This window comes from Daucus carota, chromosome 2, assembly GCF_001625215.2.
Source record: "Daucus carota subsp. sativus chromosome 2, DH1 v3.0, whole genome shotgun sequence".
Lineage (NCBI taxonomy): Eukaryota > Viridiplantae > Streptophyta > Magnoliopsida > Apiales > Apiaceae > Daucus > Daucus carota.
In genome coordinates this window covers 35,691,726-35,716,813 of record NC_030382.2, presented here as the reverse complement: position 1 = coordinate 35,716,813, position 25,088 = coordinate 35,691,726, and the positions used below count along the sequence as shown (strand labels likewise).

The window sequence follows — 25,088 nt, the reverse complement described above, 5'->3', positions numbered from 1 at the left end:
AAAGCTCGAAAAAAAACTGGTTAGTTTTGAAAAGTGGTTGAATAAATTGGTTAGAAATGAGAGGGAGCCTAAAAGATTGAATGGGTTTATACCATATACACAAGCCTTTTTCCCATCTGAAATTTCCAGCACAAAAACATCCCAATCCATAGATTAAAGATTCCGCACAAATGGTCTCTCGTGTTAACAAACTTAAGAAGAGAGGTGATATTGAACAGGGGAAAGGGGCTCTGTAGGGCTGCCGCCTGGTATAAACCCATTCGATCTTTTCGGTACATAAATATTATTCTGTGGTATATATACCACATAAATATTATTCTCTTTTATATTAATTTAAATTTTAAAACAAGAAAAACGTCTAAAAAACATACATTGTCTAAGTAGCATTTTATATTTTTGTTATATAAATTAAATTTAAATATATTTTATATAAGACAAAAAATAAATAATACTTATAATTAATATATAATATGTGACAAGAATAAAAATTATATATTAATTATTCACAAAAAAAAAAATTAGTCAATCAATAAAAAATCTTAGAAAAATAACAATTAAATTTATAATAAAATATTAATATTAGAATGTATAGGTAATAATGATAATTTCAGTTTTATGGAGAAGGAAGGATCTAGTATTTTGACAGTTAATACATGTGTCTTTGTTGTCCGCTGTTATTAACAGCGGATACCCCTGTGTGTCCGCGTAAAAAACAGGCGGAAAGACCTGGTGTCCGCGGTTATTTACAGCGGATATCTAAAAAATTTTCCTTTTGTCCTAGCCGTTGGATCGTCGATCCAACAACTGGGACACAGTGTGTTGTGTAAATGTTCCCTCACAATCAATTGTCAGGGAACAGGACCCAAAAAAGTATTAACGCGATTTAATTGGGTTGGACACGGGTTTCAGTATTTGTAAACCGATCCAACCCAACCCGATTGAAAAGTATGAAAGCATATAAAATTTATCCAACTCATCACATATTAGTCTAGTCTATTTAGTTTATTATATTTGTGTGCTCCTTAAATTCAATATAATAATTTTTGTTTGCTACTTGAATGTATATGAGATTAAATGTATGAATGAGAATATGAGATTAAATTTATTACTATGCTTGTTTAAGAGCACACAAACATGAATACTATATTCGTTTGCTACTTAAATATATTTGTGGTCTTAAATTTATCTATTTAAATATCAAACAAATATAAATGTTTGTGTTACAAATTTATAATATCCAACCAAACCAAACCAATCCGATCCAAACCGAGGTACTACAAATTGGTTTGGGTTGCAAATTTATACGGTTCGGCTTGGGTTGGAATTTTGAATACCCGAATTAATTGGGTTGGGTTGACAAATTCCGCTAACCCGCCCAACCCGAACCGTGTACACCCCTAGTGGTATATATGTGTGGGTAATTGTGTGGTGTTATATATGATAAGATATTTTTGATGATAAAAAGTAAAATTTTAAGAAGGTTATTATTTTAAGAATGAGCATCTCAGTACCAATTTTGAGAATACGAATCAGTCCTTTTAAAAATTAAAAAATATTGATTTCTAAGCGATACCTATTTTGAAAATGCATACATTTTGATACTCGTGTTTTTTTACCATCATTTTGATACCCATTTTGAAAATGCGTATCAGAATTGTATTTAACAAATTCAAGAAATGAGGTAGTACTCAACATGGGAAGGGAAGGGGATCTGCAGTGCAGCCTGACTGCCTCTTCTTAAAAGTTGTCATTTACTACCTTAAAAATTAAGAGAGGAATTACAGAGAAAAATACAAAAATACCATACTTTTACATACCATTTTTTAAACTAATGATTCAAAATATTATTTTATTGTCGTTTTGAGAATGAGTGACCCATTTATCATTATCTAATATCTATAAATTTTTTAGGGATAATTCATAATGTAGGTGATGGTGTTGTGTGTTGAATAAACGATGCTATATATGTTTGGTCATTGTGTGTTGTTATATATGATAAGATATTTTTTATAATAAAAAAATAAAATTTAAAAAAGTTAATATTTTTAGAATGAATATTGGGGTTAGCCATTCTGAAAATGGGAATCTGTCTTTTTAAAAATTTAAATTTAAATTTATATGTGATATCTATTTTGAGAATATATATTTTTGATCATCTATCTAAAAATGATATTTTTGTAGAAAAAAAGAGTTAAAAAGTGATATTTTGGCTTTGCTTTAGCCTACACATTAACTTCTTGGGAGAAGCCAAAGACTTGAACCACCAAATAAACTTGAATCACACTAATGGAGATTAAATAAGCTTTATCTTATCATTTTTCCGCTCCCTTAATGCGCTGAAAGTGCTAAGTGATGGGATTTCTCCTCTCCAATACGCAATTGTTGATTGAAAAATAATACAAATTTTAGGCACTAGAGGATGATGAAGCTTTTTGCTGATCAACTCTTGAGAGGCAATTTCTCTATCTCGGTGCTTAGTTGCTTTCTATGTATTTTATTAAAATTTTTGTTGTTGAAACGATGAATTTGTATACGATATAGTGTTGATTATGCAATACAGGCCAAGTAATTTTTTGAACTCGTATGGGATTTGTGTTCGCAAAAATCTACACGCAAGCGCACGTGATCACAAGTAATATATTAAGTTCGATCCCACAGAGACTGGTGAATTAAGAATACGCACCTATGCAACAATGTATGATCAATTATCACTGCTAAGACAATTAACAAGGATTGGGTTCTTTTTATACTAATAATTAAATTTACTAATCAAATTCAGAATAGGAAAACACATGGGATTCTAATTTCATTATCGAATTCATCTAGAATTGAAATTACTGATTAACATGCGATTGTTGATCCTAATCAGACAACACGAAAGTAATACATGCCAACTCTCGTTGCACACATATCATACCAATCAAAATCCGCAATTAAGACAGAAATCTCATGGACACCAACAAAGCTCAGACCCTATATCTCTATAGCGGTAGTGTAAGCAGAGAGGTTTAATAACAAGTCATCTATCGTGATTACACAGGGTGATAAAAATAGTTCAAGTCTACCACAAATTATGTTTCTTTCACATAATCCTATGTTTACATGGCATAGTTCTAAATTCAATCATCCACTCTCGCTTCAGAAAGAATTAACAAACAGCTTAGAAGTTAGCTACGCTCCTAAGAAGAATAAGCACGGCTCATGCAAAGCAATCAACATATGTCACAAAATCACGTAATTATAATCGTTACTAGATTACATCGATAAATCCATTAGAATCCCATGAAGGCGGTTAGTTCATAATCGAACTAATCGACATCATGGGTTCTAATGAAAACATGATAGATAAAAACAATAAGTAATTGGAATAAAAATGCTTGTATTAATAATAATAAGGATCACACGTTACAGAATTGATGTTCACGATCTTGCTCGAAACTGTCACTTCCTCGCAAAGAACGATCCAATACAACTGATATTGTGTTTTATTACAAAAGAAAACTAGCTATGATATTGTTCCGATATTCTAACTACGACTATGAGGCTAGGGTTTTACACACGAGAAATAAAAATTACATTGACTAAGTCAACCGGGCCTCGACCGCTGCGAAAATCCATCAGAAAAGCTGTAAAAATCGGCCCAGGGAGTTTCTGCGGAGCGCGGCCGCGCTAGGTATAGCGCAGGCGCGCTAGTCATCATGTAGCGCGGGCGCGCTTGGCACTAGCGCGGGCGCGCTAGTGTCTGTGACTGTGGCCTCGTTTCTTCGTTTCTCGCTCGTTCTCGCATGCATGTCCTTCCTCGCTTCTAGTACCACTTCCGTAGGTGATCACGGTTGCATTTAGCATATGCAACAAGCCCTTTAAACCCCTAGATAGCTCTAGTGGACGAGTGTGCTCTCGTGAGGGTTTGTAGAAGATATACCCACAAAATCCCAAGTCGCGGTGAATCCATAATTCTCTATTCTTGCAAATAATGCACCAAAACCAACCTAAAATGATAGAAATTCACTTCATCACCTCAACTCGTGACCTGCACAGAAAAACAATAAAAACACATCAAAAAACACTAAACACTTAAGTACAACCAACCAATTTAAGTGGAAATGAAGGCCTATAAGTGTGTATAAATACCACTTATCACACCCCCAAACTTAAACTGATGCTTGTCCTCAAGCGTCAACGACACTATACAATAATACAATGCAATGCATGAATGCAACTACGTGATGAATGAGTGAACTATGAAGTAATTGCCTTGCAAATTTTTAATACCTCAGATTGTGCTAATGTTCTCGACTTTCATCTCTCTCGCTACCAAGTCAATTACTCTTCTATTTACAAGTGTGGAGTGCCCGTGTGTGCAAGCATGCTCTTTTATTGAGACAAGACAAAAACTACTACTCCCACAGAATCCCCATCAAGAATCGTAAAAGTTATAAACTAACACCCCGTCACTCAAGTCCAACTAAAAGCCAAGGTCCCAAAGAATGTCCACACCCTTCTATTTTATTTACTATTTTTTTTTTCTTTTTCTTTTTATTGGTGATTAATTGCTCGGTCTAAGGTCAGAGCGCTTCGCAGTGTAAATGCGTTACGAACACCACAAGACTTCACACACCAATTATTCACTCTATTCTAGTGGTTTATTTAACCGTGCAATGGTTGAGATCCCTAAAGATTTATGCACTAGTACCCATGTAGCGAGCGTTGGGTCAACAATCCCAAACCACGAAGGGCTTTAGGTTGTTAGGCACAAAGTCCCCTCAGACTTAATTACTCGAGTACTAATGAGCTCAACCTAGTTAATTCTACCACTTATTTTTTAAGTGAATTTATTTACTACTATTTTTTTTTCTTTTCTATATTTTTTTTTCTTTTTAGAAAGGTACATCTACTCCTCAGTTCCCCCAAACTTAAGATTTACAGACCTAAGCTGAAGGGTGTTCAATTCAATCCTAGAATTCATGGAATTTCGTCTAAATCCTATCTCAAGAACATATGTGAATTACAATTTCCAACACAAGCAGTTTCCAAGTACTAACCTAGCATTGCAATTGAAACTACTAATCAAGAACTACGCACATAACTCATCATAGGCAATTAGCTTGGCTTAACTTCATAATTCATGCAAATGCTCGTGATACTAACTACTACAATTATCACTAAACATGTAAAAATAAAGAAAATATGAGAAAAATAGAAAGAAAACGTGAGAAATAATCAAAGCAAAATAAAAAAACGTGAACTACATGAACTAACTAACACATGCAAATAAAAAAATAAAAAAAAAACTATCTAATAATATGCTCTTCCTTAGATTACCACCCCCAAACTTAAAATTTTCAATGTCCCCATTGAAAGTGATAAAAAGGCTAGAGCACCCACATACCTACTCGGAGTCCGAGTCCTCCCCCTCCTCTGCTGGAGGTGAATCAGGTGGAGGATACTGCATCCCTGCTCCGAATACTGGCCACTGAACTGTGACCCCCTGTGCCTGAAAAGCACTACCTAGAGCCTGTGTCATATCAAAAGCAAACCTCTGGTGGATGTCATGCATGGCGTCCATCCGTCTCGCTAATCGGCGATAATGAACATCTCCCATAGGCTCGGAGCTCCTCTCCGTCTGTGAAGTACCAGCTCCAGAAGCTCTAGGCTGCTCCCTCCTCACAAAAGCTGGACGTCCCCCTGGCATCTCATCATATAAGTACCCGAGGCCTCGAGGGTGGGGAACTCCTCCATCCCACTCTGTCATCCGGCTGATTGCCGAATGATCAATCGGTGCTCCTGGCAACTGTAATTGCTCGTTGGATGGCCAACGAACACCGCTCGATCGACAAAGCTTCGTCACAATTGTGCCATATGGAATGGCACCAGTGGTTCCTCCCTGTAAGAACCTCAGCATCCCCTGATGAATAACATGTCCCAGATCAATATACTTGCCCGAGACAATCCCAAAGAGCAGAATAGCTCTTTCCACTGTCACCTCATGCCCATGTGAAGATGGCATGATGTTGGCACATATGAAGGCGTTCCACGCCTTCGCATACCGGTTCAACCCGGCTGCTGGAAAAGAGACATGTGCCGGTAAAGGAGGTTGTGTCATCTTCCAAGCTGTATCCGGCACACACAAATCATACACCAATCGATCAAGATCAACTGGATCATCATCAAACCGGCGTTTAGCACGCCCAATCCTCTCAACCACCCAATCTTCTTCATTACGGCGCCTGGCACGCCCCCCAATAACTCGGCGGATCGCCTCCGCACTATAATCAACTCGGATTCCCCGTACCACCGTGAATCCATCTCGATTCTCCTTGGCATTAGCATAAAATTCTCGAATAATAGCCAAGGGAACCGCCTCCGGAGCCTCGCAAAAAGATTCCCAACCCCGCTCTTGAATCATGTTCAAGAGCTCACCATCCTCCGCCGTGGGTAAGAATCCCCTCTCCTTAACTATCGACTTATTCATAAGCCGTTGGAACTCGGTTCGTGCTCCATCCGAGGTGAACTCAACTTCACCCATCGAGGAAGAATCGCTAGATGCGGGGGCTTGGGTGCTCGTTCCTTGTGATCTTCGGGCTCTTTTGGGTGCCATTGGTAGAGATTAGAGTTGCAAGAGGTGTATGTGTATTGGAATTGAAAGATTGGATGAAGGTTGTGTGTATGGATGTGTATATATAATTTAGGGTTTAGAGAATTATAATGGGATTTGGGTATGTGTTTTGTGTTTATATAAGGATTGGAGAGTTGAGTTAGGGTTTTATGGGATGTATTTCGGGCTAGGCATGCAAAATTAGGATTGTGGGCTTTTAAAAACGAAAAAAAAAAAAAAATAATTTTTGGGTGAAAATCCGCTGGTCCGGCAGTCAGTAGCGCGGTCGCGCTAAGTATAGCGCGGGCGCGCCGTGAAACTTAGCGCGGGCGCGCTGACACTAGCGCGGGCGCGCTAGTGTCTGACCCCGAAGGCTGAATTTTTCGATTTTTGTGTTTTTGAGGTTTACAATGGTACAATGTGGTTCCAATGCGTGGGTTGCCTCCCACGAAGCGCTTGTTTAACGTCGTTAGCTCGACGTGAAGTCCAGAATTACTCCGATTCCGATTGAAGAATCGTGGTTTGTACCTCACGATTCACATTTCCGCCAAAGTAAGGCTTCAACCTTTGACCATTAACCTTAAATGATTCATCCGGTGATCTTGCATAGATTTCTACTGCACCGTGGGAAAATACCGTCTTGACTGTAAATGGCCCTGACCAGCGTGATTTGAGTTTCCCTGGAAACAGCTTCAACCGAGAGTTATACAATAGCACCAATTGACCAACCACAAACGATTTTTGTATCAGCCGCTGATCATGCAACCTTTTCACCTTTTCTTTGTAGAGTTTGTTATTTTCATAAGCACGGAGGCGAAACTCCTCTAACTCATTGAGTTGCATCATTCGTTTCTCTCCAGCTAATTGCAAGTCGAAGTTCAACTTCTTTAGGGCCCAATAAGCTTTATGTTCCAACTCAACTGGTAGGTGACAAGCCTTGCCAAACACTAACTGAAATGGAGAAGTACCCAACGGTGTTTTATAAGCTGTTCGATAAGCCCAAGCAGCCTCATCTAATCGTAAAGACCAGTCCTTCCTAGAAGGATTAACCACCTTCTCTAATATGCGTTTGATCTCTCTGTTGGACACTTCCGCTTGACCATTTGTTTGAGGATGATAAGCAGTAGCAACCCGGTGATTGATATTATACCTCGTCATCAAGGTTGTGAATTTCCGATTGCAGAAATGAGAGCCTTCATCACTGATAATTACTCTAGGGACTCCGAAACGGGTAAAGATTTGTTTTTGTAAAAATTGCAAAACCACCTTAGCATCATTTGTAGGTAAGGCTTTCACCTCCACCCATTTAGACACGTAATCAACTGCCAATAGAATATACTGGTTGTTGCAAGACGAAACGAATGGTCCCATAAAGTCAATACCCCAAACATCAAATATTTCAACTTCCAGAAGCATTTTAAGAGGCATTTCATTCCTCCTAGAAATATTACCTGTACGTTGACATCGATCGCAACCCAACACAAATTGATGAGCATCTTTAAACAGAGTTGGCCAGTAAAAACCTGCTTGAAGTACCCTCTTTGCTGTCTTCTCTCCGCTATAATGGCCTCCATAACCAGTGGAATGGCACTCGCGCAAAACTCCCTCAACTTCCTTATTAGGAATACACCGTCTGATCTTGTATTCTCATTGTAAGTTCCCCTTTTTGGACATCGATCAATGTTTGCCCGGTGGCTAAGAAGGGTCTACCCAAGATGATAGGAATCCTTTTGTCTTCTTCAAAATCAAGAATCACGAAGTCTGCTGGAAATATTAATTGATCAACCTTGACTAGCACATCTTCAATTATACCCCTCGGATGTGTGATCGAACGATCAGCCAACTGTAAAGACATATTTGTTGGTTTGAGCTCTGGCAGGCCAAGTTGTGTGAAGATAGATAGAGGCATCAGATTGATGCTAGCTCCCAAGTCGCATAGACACTTATCAAAAGAGAACTTCCCGATAGTGCAAGGAATAGTAAAGCTTCCCGGATCCTTAAGTTTAGGTGGTAATTTCTGTTGAAGTACAGCACTACATTCCTCCGTTAAAGCCACGGTCTCTAGCTCTTCGAGCTTTAGCTTTTTTGAAAGAATACCCTTCATGAACTTGGCATAACTAGGCATTTGCTCGAGTGCTTCAGCAAATGGAATGTTGATGTGAAGCTTTTTGAATACTTCTAGGAATTTACCAAATTGCTTATCCAGCTGCTGTTTTTTTAACCTCCTAGGAAATGGAGGTGGTGGATATACTGGTTTTGACATCGGAGCAGCTGCAGGAATAGCCTTATCCTTTTCAACAGTAGGGTTGGTGCCAATTGTGTTTGAAGGAACTTCTGCTGGAATTTCTTGCGGTTCATCACCCTGATCTTGTACTAATGTTAAGGTAGGCCCTGTTGTAGTTTTTCCAGATCTCAGCGTAATGGATTGAACTTGTTCTTTAGGGTCCCTCTTACCTGGTACCTCTGTATCACTAGGGAGATTCCCCTGTGGTCTGCTTAGTAAAGCGTTAGCTAACTGACCGACTTGTGTCTCCAAGGCTTTTAAAGTTACTGCTTGACTCTTGTACATGAGCCTTAGCTCTTCCATGTCAGACCTTTCGTTAGCTAATTGCCCATGATTCTGAAATCCCGGGGGAGTGTGATATGGTTGTTTAGGTGCATACTGTTGTGAATTTCCAGCCTGACTGTACTGTTTAGGTCCCTGTTGAAATCCTTGTTGAGGTTGGTTATACCCCTGGTTATTACTCCAGCTGAAATTAGGATGATTTCGGTTGTTAGGGTAATAAGTAGCTGGAGCAGGTTGTTGACCTCTCTGAAAGTTGCTCACAAATTGTGCTGATTCACTAGAAATGGCACACTGATCAGTAGCATGAGTACCAGCACATAATTCGCAAATAATGATTGGCTGTTGAATTCCTTGGTGAGCCAGAGAGTCGACTTTCATCGTGAGAGCTTTAAGTTGAGCTGCTATAGCTGTAGACGTGTCAAGATCAAGAATCCCGGCTACTTTCCCTTGAGTAAGTCTTTGAGTAGGGTTCTGATATTCATTAGCTGCCATCATTTCAATAAGATCATAAGCTTCTTCATAACTCTTAGCCCATAGCGCACCTCCAGAAGCTGCATCAAGCATAGGTCTGGATTGAGGTCCAAGACCATTGTAGAAACTGTTTATTTGCATCCAATCCGGCATACCATGGTGGGGACACTTTCTTAGCATCTCTTTGTACCTCTCCCAGGCTTCACAGAATGTTTCTCCTGATTGTTGAGAGAATTGAGATAGAGCATTTCGTAGCGCAGCAGTCTTTGCCATGGGAAAGAATTTAGTGAGAAATTTCTGAGCTAGATCTTCCCATGTAGTAATCGAACCAGAAGGCAAAGAATGTAACCATCCCTTGGCCTTATCCTTCAGTGAAAATGGGAAAAGTCTTAACTTCACAGCTTCATCAGAGACGTCATTGAATTTGAAAGTGTCACAGATCTCTATAAAATTCCGTATATGCATATTAGGGTCTTCAGTAGGAGAACCCCCATACTGTACCGAGTTCTGCACCATTTGAATAGTTCCTGGTTTGATTTCAAAGGCTTTGGCTGCGATTGCAGGCCTGACAATGCTTGATTGGATATCATCGATTTTTGGCATAGAGAAGTCCTTCAATGCCTTACTGTCTGGTTGTGCTTCAGGTTCTGTCATTGTTTCAGAATCAGAAGAAGAAGATGAAGATGAATCAATTGCTTTCTTACGGGTCTGAGAACGTGTTTGCATAAACGCGACCCAAGTACCTGAAATAAAGAAAAGAAGAAAAGTGAGAAGAGAATAGAATCCTAGTCAGTGAATTTTAATGCACACTGATGACAAGTACATAAACTAATTGATTAACACCGAGTCCCCGGCAGCGGCGCCAAAAACTTGTTCGCAAAAATCTACACGCAAGCGCACGTGATCACAAGTAATATATTAAGTTCGATCCCACAGAGACTGGTGAATTAAGAATACGCACCTATGCAACAATGTATGATCAATTATCACTGCTAAGACAATTAACAAGGATTGGGTTCTTTTTATACTAATAATTAAATTTACTAATCAAATTCAGAATAGGAAAACACATGGGATTCTAATTTCATTATCGAATTCATCTAGAATTGAAATTACTGATTAACATGCGATTGTTGATCCTAATCAGACAACACGAAAGTAATACATGCCAACTCTCGTTGCACACATATCATACCAATCAAAATCCGCAATTAAGACAGAAATCTCATGGACACCAACAAAGCTCAGACCCTATATCTCTATAGCGGTAGTGTAAGCAGAGAGGTTTAATAACAAGTCATCTATCGTGATTACACAGGGTGATAAAAATAGTTCAAGTCTACCACAAATTATGTTTCTTTCACATAATCCTATGTTTACATGGCATAGTTCTAAATTCAATCATCCACTCTCGCTTCAGAAAGAATTAACAAACAGCTTAGAAGTTAGCTACGCTCCTAAGAAGAATAAGCACGGCTCATGCAAAGCAATCAACATATGTCACAAAATCACGTAATTATAATCGTTACTAGATTACATCGATAAATCCATTAGAATCCCATGAAGGCGGTTAGTTCATAATCGAACTAATCGACATCATGGGTTCTAATGAAAACATGATAGATAAAAACAATAAGTAATTGGAATAAAAATGCTTGTATTAATAATAATAAGGATCACACGTTACAGAATTGATGTTCACGATCTTGCTCGAAACTGTCACTTCCTCGCAAAGAACGATCCAATACAACTGATATTGTGTTTTATTACAAAAGAAAACTAGCTATGATATTGTTCCGATATTCTAACTACGACTATGAGGCTAGGGTTTTACACACGAGAAATAAAAATTACATTGACTAAGTCAACCGGGCCTCGACCGCTGCGAAAATCCATCAGAAAAGCTGTAAAAATCGGCCCAGGGAGTTTCTGCGGAGCGCGGCCGCGCTAGGTATAGCGCAGGCGCGCTAGTCATCATGTAGCGCGGGCGCGCTTGGCACTAGCGCGGGCGCGCTAGTGTCTGTGACTGTGGCCTCGTTTCTTCGTTTCTCGCTCGTTCTCGCATGCATGTCCTTCCTCGCTTCTAGTACCACTTCCGTAGGTGATCACGGTTGCATTTAGCATATGCAACAAGCCCTTTAAACCCCTAGATAGCTCTAGTGGACGAGTGTGCTCTCGTGAGGGTTTGTAGAAGATATACCCACAAAATCCCAAGTCGCGGTGAATCCATAATTCTCTATTCTTGCAAATAATGCACCAAAACCAACCTAAAATGATAGAAATTCACTTCATCACCTCAACTCGTGACCTGCACAGAAAAACAATAAAAACACATCAAAAAACACTAAACACTTAAGTACAACCAACCAATTTAAGTGGAAATGAAGGCCTATAAGTGTGTATAAATACCACTTATCAATTTGCGGTTGTTAGAGCATCTCCAACGCAGGTCACCTGTTAGCTTTAAAACCTACGTGACAACTCATATACCTAATATGTGAAAAAACCACCACTCCAAAGCAACAACCCCTTAGCAATATTTTTAGATGCCGAGAAATTAGCACGCTACATTTGTTGAACGAGTGTCTCTGATCTATATCATATCCACGTCATTTTCTTTTAAAATTTAACTTTACTCCAACTTAGGTGTGTATTTTATATTATATATCTATCATAATATTATAATTCTATCATATATATTTGTATAACTTTTTAATTTTATAATTTAATTTTATGCATTGTAAAGTGTAAAAATATTTATAAAAAAATATATAATAAAAATAATATAATTAAACTAATATAATGACTTATATATTGTGTATTTATAACAAAGAAAATTAGTAAATATTTTACATGATATAAGTAGTTTTTGTTAATTAGTTTTTTCAAGTTTTTATTATTAGAATAGTATCGGTATATCTGTTTTTATTAATTATATTTTTATTCACTTGTATTAAATAAAAAAATAATTAATTTTTTATTTTTAATTCTTTCAAACCCTTTCTATCAAAAGATAATTAGCTTAAAGTCTTTCAGTTTAACTTTGATTTTTGCCCTTCTAAATTTTATTTTTAAATTTATAGCATATCACATTCCATCTTAAATCATTTTTACGATATTTAACTTGAAATATTTAAGGTTCTATTATTATTATTTCAAGTATAGATGTTTATTTATGTTTCTTTTATAAATAATATTGTTATGTAATATTATGAGAAACTGTTACTTTATTGCTAATCAAATTTTTAAAAAATTATAATATAATAATTTAAAAATGCTAAATATTATAATTAACCATTTTTTATTAAAGATATTATTTTGTTTTCAATAATATAGAATAAAAACGAAATATATTATTTTATTGTATATTTGTAATTAAGATTTAAAATTATTTTTTTGAATATAGCTAATGGTTTTAGCTAATACCCGCCGGAGCAAAAATCCTTACAGGCTCAAAAAAATTTAGATAATGATATTTTAGCTAACAGTTTCATCTTTAGCGTTGGAGATGAGAACTAGGGGTATGGTTTACATGCATTTTGTCCAGGTAAGGTGTTGCTTGTAATTTTACATCTCACTTTACAGCGATCGAGATTCCCGAAGGAGGCATTAGTTCGTTCTCTATTTTAAGCATCTATTGTTTTCTTCACACCATTTTTTGCTTCCCTTGGAATCTCTAGATGTTTTTTTATACCAGATCCACGTGAAATAAGAATCACCAACTATGTGATCTAGTATTTACAACCATACCAGCCACTTGTATTCTAGACTTAAAATGAGAATTGCTTCAAGTACTTAGACTCTGTGTCATATATTACTAGCTATACAAATTATTTTCTGTTATTTCTCCAGACATGTAGCACTCCAGACCGACCTCTATGGTGTTGGGATATTGGGATGATTTTTAGAAGCTGTAAATTCACATGTGGTTACAGAAGTGGAGAAGCAATGCTCCTTGCCCATTTAAATAAGATATATAAGATAAACTAGAGCTTAGAAGATTGTAGAGAAAGAGAAAAAAAGCAGGAGAAATCTCTGTAAAAAATAAATGGTGGGTGGACTGTATTCAGATCATCTCGTAGGATTGTGGAAATGGCAGAAGCGTGGAAGTGCTCTGATAAAGGTACGAGAATAATGAGGCTGTAAAAGATGTGTTAATTGATTAAACGTAAAAAGTTATATAAAATGAAAATTAACTTTTAATGTATATGTTTGGATATTTTTTTATATTTACAGGGTATAAAATTATTATTATAATAATAAATTATTCTAAATTATTTCTTAAAGTGGTCCTTTACTTTCGTGTAAAATGAAATTTCTAAAATAAGACTAAAAAAAAGTTGAGATTTTCTAACTTCTCATATTCTGTCTTATAAGTCTCAAGTTCATTGATCAGTTTTTTACGCAAACAATACGAATGTGTTACTGACTTGTAAGTCCAAAGATGGGCTTTTAAGCCCTGCCAATCATTTTGTCCAGCTTATAAAGAAAATCGATCAATTAGACTATATAGTATATTATTATGCATGTGAATGTAGAATGCACCTGTGAAGAGATACAATCTCCATTGGAAACTTAAATTGAATATGAGTAGATCAATATTAATATTAAATAATAAATTGATAATGCACGAGGACTAACTATTCTATGAAAATGTAGAAATGAAGTGAGATATAAGTTTTTTGGATAAGACCTTCACCAAAGATTCTTATTTTAAAAAAAGAACCATATTTACATTAATATTTATCACATATCACATTTTATGATCAATTTTTTTAAATAATATAATTGTATATATATCCATATTTTTGTTTATTTTTATTTTTAAATTTGGTCTAATACAATAAATTAGAAAAATCTAAGAATGAAAACTTTATTTTACAATGTTAAATATTTCTTAGAAGCGAACAAATATTTTTTGAGAGGGACCAAATTTTTATATTTATATAAATATATAGATAAAATACAATTTTTTTCAGAATTATATAATAGAAATTATAATACTATTGAAACCCTGGGGGCCATGGCCCCGTCTGGCCCCTATGTAGCTTCGTCCCTGTTGGAAAGTCTGGATTAGTTGTAAAGTTGAAAATTCTGTCCATATTGTTACAAACATACGATGCATGGGGAGATAAAGAAATAGATCGAATCGAGCACATGTAGGTATCAGTTCTAATACGTCAGTGTAACAAGGCAAACTGAGATCAACCAAGATTTGCTTTATCCAGTATCAAACAGGTCGGTTCGGACCTCCACTTAGTTTTACTCAAACTAATATAATATAATATTAGCTTTTGGACAGAAGGAACTCATTTGATGAGAAAGAGGATCAGTTTGTTTGGAAGGACAAACTTGGAGGCCCTTCATTCAGAAATTATAGAAATCATTTTCGAACGAGAAACTGCAGCTCCTTGAAAATTAACTCATCTATCTGTCACTACAATAATTCAGAAACGAAGTAATCATCTATAAATTAAACTTTGATTAACAAAAATATATAACTATATTAAACTGCAGAAAGTGCAGCTTCAAATTGGGAATTTTTCACCAAAGAATCTGTCTTATACACGAACAAACAAGGTGTCAATAAGAAATAAAGAAAATGACATTTGAGTTCTGGTGCCTCCAATGCGTTACAGCATCAATGTATAAAAGTTTTCAAAATGGAACTAGTACAAAGTTGCATTATGAAAGATGAAGATACAAACTACAGACTTAATGAGAAAAACTGATATGAGATTTAGAAGTGATCATGCGTCAAACTCATCACTGACACAACTGATGGACCAAGTTTCACTAGGAAAATACCAAAAATATGGAGATGAATGACTATCCCAAACGACAGGAATTGTTCCTAGCAGATTTCCATTCAGTTTAAAGAAAGAACATGCATTGAAACTTCCTAAGTGAAGAACACAGACACAGTTACCTGCTCCCCAACCAGTTGTATCGACGACAGCAGAACTGAACCAACTAAGAAATAAAGATTTTGCACCCAAGTCATGAATCTGTGTTGCTCTATCCATTGTCTCGTGGTCAATTTCGAATAATGACAGATGTCGGTCCAATGCAGGATAAGGATAACAATTTATTACAGTAATGTATAGCTTATTGTCTGATGCCACCAACTTCAAAAAAGTATCAGATGAAACCGGGAAAGGGATGCTGATTTTGGAGAACTTCGGGACAGAACCTGCCTTCGGATTAAATTCTCCAAAACGTACATATGAAGTCAAAACAAAGATTTTGCCATAAAAAATCTTCACATCTGCAATCTTGTCTTCTGTGTCGGATAAATATATCTCTGCCAACTGCTGCCGCCACTTTTGGACAACAATATATAATTTTCTGTCTGAGAGAAAAGAACCATGAAAGTTTCTGAAAGCCGAGCGGACCGACAGAGGAGAGCAGAAAATTCAAAGCAGTTTATGCCACCCATATGTCCAGGAAGGACGAGAAAACGCAGCTCATGTTTTGTCATTTAATTTATGAGCCAAAAGCCTAAGTTTCTGTCGATTGTAATCAGGTACCCACATGAGAAACCCAATAATTTCTTGCAAGGCAAATCTGGTAGCATTGTTTTGTAATTTTTCATATCAAACATATTGTACAATACACAAGATTTTTTTGAATACTTTGGCCGAACAACAACTAGGGGTTGCTGGTGCATCATACAATATTTGCGGAAATCAATAGATGCAGACCTCCAAGATTTACAAACACCGCTAAATGACAGGTAGTCCACGATACTTAATTTAACCAAAATTGACACCAGAAGTTCAGTAGGAAGAATTCCCCAAGCTCCCCAAACTGAGTCACCCGATCTCCTGCAAGTCCTTTCCGTTTTCTTCCTTGTTTTACTGTTCGTGGAGCATTCCTGCTAACAAATAGAGAAACGAAGAACTCACCACAAAGCTAGATTGAGCATGCCCATTCAAATGAATTTTATCTAGAAAGATTTAGTAGTTTGTTGAAAACAGAATGCATTATTTTTACAGATGTTTCTTAAAGACAGATTCATCCTTTGCACGATTTAAAAGAACTTGATTTAACACATAAAGGAGAAACTAGAGTAGGATTGTTCCTTTTGCCAGTACAGTAAAAAGTTCTGCAGCTAGACATTAGAAGATAATAAAGCTTACTGGAAGCTAATTCACTGACGGTTAAGGCCACTAAAATCTAAATTTTTTAATCAGAACTGGATTAAGAGTGTGCATACTCAACATCTTTCCGAAATGAGAACTTCAACGTTCCCTAGTAAGAATGTAATCTTCCTAATGTACCATAACTAGATTTATAAGAGGTAGTTTGGTTAACATGTAAATCTCTAGGAATTTAAACTTTCTAGCAAATTGAAAGATTTTTTGGTTGACCGCTATATGGAAACTGGAAGTCTGGAACTTCCTAGGAAATTGGAATTCCCCACATGCATAATATAGAAACTTGCTTATATCACACCCGGGCACCGAAAATTCCTACACCACAAACCAAACATATTTGTTAACTTCCCAGGAACTTGATAAAGGAACTGGCATATGATACTTTTACAATAGCATTCTAGTTTAGGTGGGCACAAGTATATACGTAATGCATACTTCAAAAGAAAGTAGGTAGCATTAATTTTAGATTAAAATTTTAACTGAGTGAGGTATATTTAAACCATGTTTTTGGTAGAATCCCTTAGGGAAAGTCCAATGGTGTGCTATATCTTGTTCTATATTTATATTTTAGAACAAAAATTAAAATTACCTACTCCAAGGGTATTCTATATCTTGTTCTAAAATAGAACAATGCTATAGTTTGTTCAATATTTAGAACAAAAGATAGATGGATCTATAATTGCTAAACCATAAAATGATGAAAAAATGTATAAGAAAGTATTAAAATTGCAGGGTCTTTGAAAGTTAGGCATATTTATATTTAAATGCGGTATGTATATGGAAGTTGTTTAAATGTGAAACAAGATTTGAAACCAACCATTGGAAAGAAGGTGCTATTTTAGCACAAAAGTGATTAGCACAACCAATTGACATGCTCTTGTGGACTTGAGATTTAGCCAAGACTTTATTCAACCCCCCCCCCCCCCCCCCCACCGGGTTGCTTATGCTTTGATTTGTTGTATGCATGCACTTTTTGGGACTTGAGATTTGGCCAAGACTTTAGTCTCCCACACTTTTATACTCCTTCCGTCCCATTTTAATTGACCCTAATTCCTTTTTGGATGTCCGAAAAAGATTGAACTTATTATACTTATTATTTTTGAACACTACTTTTCACTATTACACACACTACCTCTCAATTTTTTACTCTCTTTTTATTAAATAAACACTATTACACGCAATATATACCTTCCTCCACTATCTCAAATCTATTGTTAAATTTTGACAGGTCCCACCACTTTACCCACTTTTCAACTAAATTTACTCTTTTTTATTACCTTTTTCTTAATCTCAGTGAAAGTCAAACCAGCTAAATCTTTTTGGGACGAAGGGAGTATGTTACTATGTAAGGATCAGATGCCCCATACCAAGGATCAGATGCCCCATACCAGGAACTCCAAAACTTCAAGACACAATTTCTAATATTCAAATACAGCAAATTCAGAACATAGTTACTTGAAAGTATAAAATGATTAAAAAATGTATGAAAAATTACTTGAGTGCAGGGTCTTTGAAAGTTAGTCATATTTATATTCAAAAGTGGGATGTATTTGGAAATTATTGCAATAACTCCATCTATTTTAGCAAAACCAATTGACTTTATTCACTTGAGATTTAGCCAGGACTATATTCTCCTCCCTTCCAAGGGGTGCTTATTCTTTAATTTGCTGTATACATGCACTTCTTGGGACTTGAGATTTAGCCACACTTTTGATTTTTACTACGTAAGGATTTGATGCCCCAAACCAGGAACTCCAAAACTTCAAGAAAAAATTTATAATATTTACATAGAGCAAATTCAAAACATAGTTACCCGGAATAGTCAACTATCAACCGCCCCACAAAAAAATCGCCAATCCACCTCAGAACATTATTACAAAATGCCTTTTTTATTGCAGCCAAGGAAGGCCATTCAACCCCTTCCATTCTGCCTTCGTTGAAAAAATGGGCTGATTCTCTCAAGCTCTTGTTCTTCCTAATAACCACAGAATACATAATGGTCAGACTGGAAATATCTTGGTTTTCCTTGTGCTTCTTTCAGACATTTACTAGTACTCTTTACAAGTTTGTAGAAGGAATTCAACTTAAATGAACATGTACAAAAAGAAAAAAGGGATATCCACAGAAAAGATTTTACTGTCCACATCTTTTGACAGCATGAAACCAGTTTTTTTTTTCCAGTCTTCATTTTCTTTTTCGTTAGCATCATAATTAAACATAAATTTTAAGCATACGTTATCCAATAATTCTGATTGAAGGATCACACAGAAATCAAAAATGTCAAAAAAGTGGTACTTCATTGTACTTAGACCTCTTTCAGGTTTGTGTAGTAAACAAATTAAGTAGGGCATATACTGATGAATGTCTAAGTTATGTTACCTACCAAAATCGCTTAACAACTAAAATGGTTTTTTATAGCTTCTTATATAATATATATATATAGGGAAAGTTAATTATAAAGTCCCTGAACTATAGACACTTTTTTTTCTAGGTCCCTGAACTATAAATGTCAATTCATAAGTCATTCAACTCTTGATTTTTTCTTATTTGGGTCCTTCCGTTAGATCTGGTTTGACGCCGTTAGTTCTTATTAAGTTCATGAGAATCAAAGATGACTTTGAAGGTGATTCCGGTATCCAAATTTGAAGCTTGAGTAATCAAATTGCTCGTTTTTCAATCCCCTATCCATCTATACCATCAAAATTTAGTTTGGTAATTTTCAAATTTTAAGTTGAATATTAGTTTTCATTTTAATAGCTTTTATTCGAATTATAATGATGTAGATTGATAGATCGTGTGATTATGAGCATGTTCATATAATTTTCGTGATTTTTAATATTCAAATTAGCCTCGTCGGAAAATTCGAGCTCATCGGATTTGAGCTTTTCCGACCAAGTTCGCCAGAAAAACTAACGACGTCAAACCAAATCTAACGGGAGGACCCAAGTAGGAAAAAATCAAGAGTTGAATTGCTTATGAATTGACATTTATAGTTCAGGGACTCAGAAAAAAAAGTGCCTATAGTTCAGGGACTTTAGAATTAATTTTCTCCATATATATTCACAATAAAAAGGTGGACATGCTCCAAATGCTGGTTATGTTTGTGACTGTGTACAGAGTATCGCAGTAACTAATATAACTTAAATCAACACTTCTTTACGAAATAACAGGTCACGAAGCATATAATTGGTTATCCTAGTTGGAAGAATATTAGCTTGACTTGGGCAGCTATTAGTAAGCCCAAAATAATTATTTAAATTGCACACTTGAAAGCTTGACATGTTTCATTCGTAAAAGCAACTGCATTCACAGACATTATAATTCTTAATAGACAAGCGATACAATGACATGTGAAGTATGACTAGTGTATTAAGGATGATGTTCTATTTCACACTACTATGAAATAAATTCGGGTTTACATACCAGCAATGTAACAGAGGGAGACACAGAGAAGAAAAAGAGGAGTTAACCAAATTGATTTTAATCCTACACAACACATTCTATTTATAAGCATGTCACACTAATTTGTTCTTGTACCAAATTACATTCTTCGAGAACATTCAGTTAATATTTACAAGTCGCAGATCATACACCGCTACTTCCTTACTTGATCTCATCAAGTCAAGATTTAGTTTCATATTAAGCTAGATATCAAACAATTGATATGTACTGTGTGCTAGATTTTAATAGTAAATTAAAAGAAACAATCAAGTAAAACTGATCAGAAAATTTACATTATCACACTATCTGGCAGGTTTAGAAACTTAATCAATATACTTATTACATTACATAAATAAAATTGAAGTATTGGATTTATATTTATTAAATCGTTCAAGAGATGGCCCAGGCTTCTACACTTTCGCTTTATCAATTCCTTCCTACCGGTCCTGGGATTAGACTAAATTACGCTAAAATCTAGTTGTGATGTCCCGCAAAACAAAAATAAACATCACTTTAGTTAACAAAATCTACAATCATCTAAAGCGAAAATTTACTTGTTGATCAAATAGTACAGACAAAAACTGATCCGAAAAGGAAATGGAACTCGCCCACTCACCGGAAAGAAGCGTAGTCCGCCGCAAATCGCCCTTCAGTAGTGCTCTCAAAATTTCTTAAATAAAAAAGAGACATGCGTTGACATAGGATCGATATATGGAGAGATGGACGGTCAGGATGTGGTGATAAGTTGGTGAGATTGCACTATATGGCGACACATGTTAGTATAAATATACCCCAGTACAAATCAATTGAGTTGGGCCGGACGAGATCACTACCCCCAAGGCTTAATTACATGACCATTGACCGGACAACGGTGATGGACTAATGTTTTTTTTCAAAAATACTATGATCCATATATTAACTTAATCACAATTTCACAGATTGCTCACATACATGAACTCATTTGATAAATATAAAACTGAATCCAAGATTAAGTTAATATATGGATCATAGTGATTTTTTGAAAATATATATTAGTCCATCAGCGTTATCCGGTCATTGGTCAAAAAATAGGCCTTGGGATAGTGATCTGGATCCTACCCACCTCAAAAGATCCATAGTGGGGTATGTGCTAGGGTACGTCTATACTAACATATGTCATCATATGATGCAATATCACAAACCCATCACCTTATCTTGACCGTCCACCTCACCGTATATCTTATCCTATGTCAACCCAGGTCTCTTTTTTATTTAAGAAATTTTGAGAGCATTACAGGAGGGCGATTTGCCGCGAACTAGGATAATTTCAGGTGAGTTGTTGAGTTCCACTCTTCATTTTTTGCCCGTACTATCTAATCAACAAGTAAATCTTCCCTTTAGAGGATTGTAGATTTTGTTTACTAGAGTGATATTAATTTTTATTTTTCTAGTAATCACAAGAAGATGTTAGTTTAATTTAGTCAAATCCCAGGACAAACCAGAAGGATTTGATAAAGCGAATTTGTAAGAAGTCTGGGCCTTCTCTTGAATGATTTAAATAGCACTTAAGCATCACCCAAGTACAATAGCTTATCTTTCGAAAGCCACATTCATTATGTTTAAACATTCGTGTGGAACCAGTCTCATTTACAAGTTGAGAGCACCTTAATGTCCCGCAGGGCTCGCCAAATGTTCAACATTGGGGCTGCTAGCGCTAGGTGATCTCTGTTCTGGATTGTCGCCTTCATCAAAGTTAGATTCTCAATGAAATTTGGGTGCAAGACATCAAATTTGTCTACAATATTTGTAAATTCCAATTAGATGAGATGGAAGTCACTACTAGAAATAATGCAATAGACATCACCGTTTTAACATCGGCTAGGAAAAGCACTGATGTCAAAAATATTTTTAACATCGATCGATTTTTAAGCGATGTTAAAATATCTATAAACATCGTTTTAAAACATAATCGCTGTCTAATCAAAATTTTTTGAAAATAAAATCAAAACAACTAAAAGTACAAGTACCTCATTACATACATACACATTCCATTCCTCAGCCAAAATTTTGAATTTTTCCTAAACCAAAACTTTATTCCCCGTTCCCCCCTCCTCTCCCTCCCCCTCCTTTCACTGTCCACACCCTCTCTCTCTCTCTCTCTCTCTCTCTCTCTCTCTCTCTCTCTCTCTCTCTCTCTCCATCTCTCTCACACGTAGTCTCTCGCACTCCTCTCTCTCTCGTCAAGCTTTAACCCCATGCTAGACTTCAACCAGATGCCTGAATTACCAACTCGCCAGACCTACCACCACCGAGCCCAATTCGAGATCTGCTTCCGTTTCGAAGACGACGACCTCCTATTAGACGACATCGTTGCAGACTTCAATGGACGGGTCATGGGTCGGGTCACGGATTGTGTGTGACTCAGGGACTCACAAGCATAGAAATTCATTCGATGAGTCTTCTCTTAGTCTCGATTCGATGGTGGTTTTAATAATAGCAGTGTAAAAAGGCTCCGGCGCCTGATAAATTGGCTAAAAGGTGGTTCCCTTTTCATTATCATATATTTTGTGTTTGTGTATATATTGATTGACTTTGTTTTTCATTTTTCGATATGATCTTGTTAGGGTTTCTATTCTTGAGTTGGGGGTTTTACCAATTACGAAAGGTACTCTTTCTCAAATCTCTCTATTTTCTACTTTTGATCAGTTACTCTTTGTATATATGTATGATTATACTGGCTTTTGATTTTCAATTAAATCGTCTAGGGTTCTTATTTGTTAAAGATTGAATATTTTTGCAAATCTGGATCATTGAGGATTATGAGGTTCTTGGATCAAAATTAGCTCAATATTATTAATTGTTGGATGTATTTACAAACTCTTATAGTGCCAAAGTTGATGTGAAAAAATCTGATTGTATTCCCTAGTTGACAAGCACTCTAGTTCACAATTTTTGGAAGCTTTTGTGTATTAACATGAGCTGTTTTTTTGTTACTCCATACAATCTTATTGTCATGCCCTGCAGTGGTGTGAAAGGAAGTATCTATATTACAGATTAATCGAATTTCTGTCTGATTTGGATTTATTGCTTGTTTATGTCTTCTGTTCTAGAACTTTACCAGCAAATGCTTGCAAAAGCCCTGTCACATTATTTTGACGCGAAGTTGCTGTTGTTAGATGTGCCTGAGTTCTCTATGAAGGTCTATGCAATAGCTAATATTTCTTCAGTGTATTTTATTGATGTATGATTACTCTAATTCATTGAACGGGGTCATTCTACATATGCAGAGCAAGTATGGTACTTCCAGGAAAGAAGCTGTAAGTGATATTTCACTTTCCGCAATAAGTTTTCTGCATTCAGTTCAAATATTTTATTAGCCAAAATGAATTTGAAGCTCTGTTGTAGAGTGGATAAATCGTCTGTACATGCACAGATATCTAACTTTTTGCTGAATTTAATATAATATATTCCGGTGTTCTATAGACTAAGGGTTCTTTCAAGTATAAATTTGATAACAATAGATGATCCATTGGCTAGGAAATTGGTTTCTGTTTTTGATGTTACATTATTCTTTTGATAGTAGTGCATCATACTGCTGGATAATGTGCTTCAAATTAAAATTACAATCTGTTATGATTTATTGCAATTGTACAATATGTAATGCACTCTGAACATACATTCAGCTATTGAAACTTAGGTTCTGTGATCGCATACTGTGGTATGGTAGAGGTCTGCATCAAATGTCTTATGTTCGTGGTGAGTCTCGTTTCTCAGATCATAGACCAGTTTACAGCATATTTCTGGCTGAGGTTGAGTCTATAAACCATAGTAGATTCAAAAGAAGAATGAGTTGTTCCAGCTCCAGGATTGAGGTGGAAGAGTTATTGCCATACTCATATGGATACGGGGAACTAAATTTCTTCCGAGATATGGAACAATACTGAGTGCGAGAGCATGCAAAATCTTTTGGACTCGTTTCAGCAGAGATGCAACAATATTATCCCTTCAGGTAATACTTTTACAAAAGTAAGCAACATAAATAACTTCCTTGTTTTAATTGCATTGTCTAGTTATTTTTACTGAATGGAGCTATAGACTTAAATTTAAGATTGATCCGTTTGCTTACTCTCCTCATTTCTACTTCCAGAATTCAACCTTATGAGCATATCCTGGAGTTGGCTTCGCATATACCAAAATCTTTAATATTCTTCTACCAGAAGTCTTCTGCAGCATATCAAGACACATCGATGCATGCATTAGGCATGGTGGTAATTCTAGTCGATTAGGTAAACATATTAAGGCAATGTTCAGTTTCATTACTTCACTCTTTAGCCTCTCAATATACTTGTAGGATTAAATTTGCCTTTCCCTGGTCTGTTTGCAGGATGAATAATAATTTGACAACACTACTGAACAAAATATACTAAGATAATGGAGGAATAGAGATCTGACTTTATACTTGGGGATGACTTTATACTTGGGGATGATTACAAAATGCAGTTCAAGTACAGTTTATGTTTAGGAGCATGAAATTAGATGAATTAGATAATGTACTTGGCCAATTGAATGCAACTTTGGTTTTGGTATATTGATTTTTGTATACTAGTTATTTGGTTTGGTATATTGCTTCTGGGTATTTGAATTTTCATTTCTGAGTGTGAGATATACAAGGAACTGATGTCTTATCAAAGATATAACATCAACTGGATTTAAGATGACCGATGTTAAATTATATCTTTAACAACAGCTCAAAAGAGATCCCAAATATAGGCCTACATAATCGATGTTTAATATTGTTGTTCACATCAGTCCAGATAATAGCCGATGTCAAAAGTACTTATTTACAACGTCCTGATTTGCATATACGTTGTCTTTG

The 25,088-nt window shown here is 35.9% G+C and overlaps 2 protein-coding genes and 1 non-coding gene across 13 annotated transcripts; 2 read left to right on the top strand and 1 right to left on the bottom strand.

The window, feature by feature from the left end:
• Positions 1–86: 86 nt before the first annotated feature.
• LOC135150521 (uncharacterized) lies at positions 87–15,658 on the bottom strand. The gene is made up of 7 exons (XM_064086862.1): positions 15,562–15,658; positions 9,982–10,075; positions 9,190–9,345; positions 8,786–9,087; positions 8,382–8,731; positions 7,370–7,546; positions 87–116 (listed from the first exon to the last, which is right to left on the bottom strand). The coding sequence occupies exons 1-7, from the start codon at positions 15,656–15,658 to the stop codon at positions 87–89; spliced, it is 1,206 nt and encodes a 401-aa protein (XP_063942932.1).
• Positions 9,784–9,890, top strand: LOC135150969 (small nucleolar RNA R71). Its single transcript, XR_010289427.1, has one exon. It is a non-coding gene; the product is annotated as a small nucleolar RNA R71 (small nucleolar RNA).
• Positions 15,659–22,260: 6,602 nt separating the features above from the next.
• On the top strand, positions 22,261–24,860 carry LOC108206546 (type IV inositol polyphosphate 5-phosphatase 6-like). 11 transcript variants are annotated; one of them, XR_001804147.2, is made up of 7 exons: positions 22,267–22,750; positions 22,837–22,877; positions 23,323–23,411; positions 23,500–23,529; positions 23,910–24,221; positions 24,360–24,498; positions 24,597–24,860. XR_001804147.2 is itself a non-coding variant. In XM_064087280.1 (6 exons), the coding sequence occupies exons 2-4, from the start codon at positions 23,307–23,309 to the stop codon at positions 24,154–24,156; spliced, it is 396 nt and encodes a 131-aa protein (XP_063943350.1). In that variant the 5' UTR covers positions 22,261–22,750; positions 22,837–23,306; the 3' UTR covers positions 24,157–24,221; positions 24,360–24,498; positions 24,597–24,860. The 11 variants fall into 11 exon arrangements, 1 of the variants encoding a protein (XP_063943350.1); XR_001804146.2 differs by having other exon boundaries at positions 23,896–24,221; XM_064087280.1 differs by having other exon boundaries at positions 22,261–22,750; positions 22,837–23,411; positions 23,896–24,221.
• The last annotated feature ends 228 nt before the right edge of the window (positions 24,861–25,088 follow it).

Bases quoted from the DNA above. Each gene is read 5' to 3' on its own strand.
- LOC108206546 (XM_064087280.1), top strand. From the start codon at position 23,307: ATGTCTTCTGTTCTAGAACTTTACCAGCAAATGCTTGCAAAAGCCCTG. The intron at 23,412-23,499 runs GTCTATGCAATA...CTACATATGCAG, and splicing joins TGCCTGAGTTCTCTATGAAG to AGCAAGTATGGTACTTCCAG. The intron at 23,530-23,895 runs GTAAGTGATATT...ACATACATTCAG, and splicing joins GTACTTCCAGGAAAGAAGCT to CTATTGAAACTTAGGTTCTG.
- LOC135150521 (XM_064086862.1), bottom strand. From the start codon at position 15,658: ATGGATAGAGCAACACAGATTCATGACTTGGGTGCAAAATCTTTATTT. The intron at 9,346-9,981 runs GTTACATTCTTT...TCCTAATTTCAG, and splicing joins AAGGATAAGGCCAAGGGATG to CTGGAGTAATAACCAGGGGT. The intron at 117-7,369 runs GTGAAAAGGTTG...TGGAAATTTCAG, and splicing joins ACAAACTCTACAAAGAAAAG to ATGGGAAAAAGGCTTGTGTA.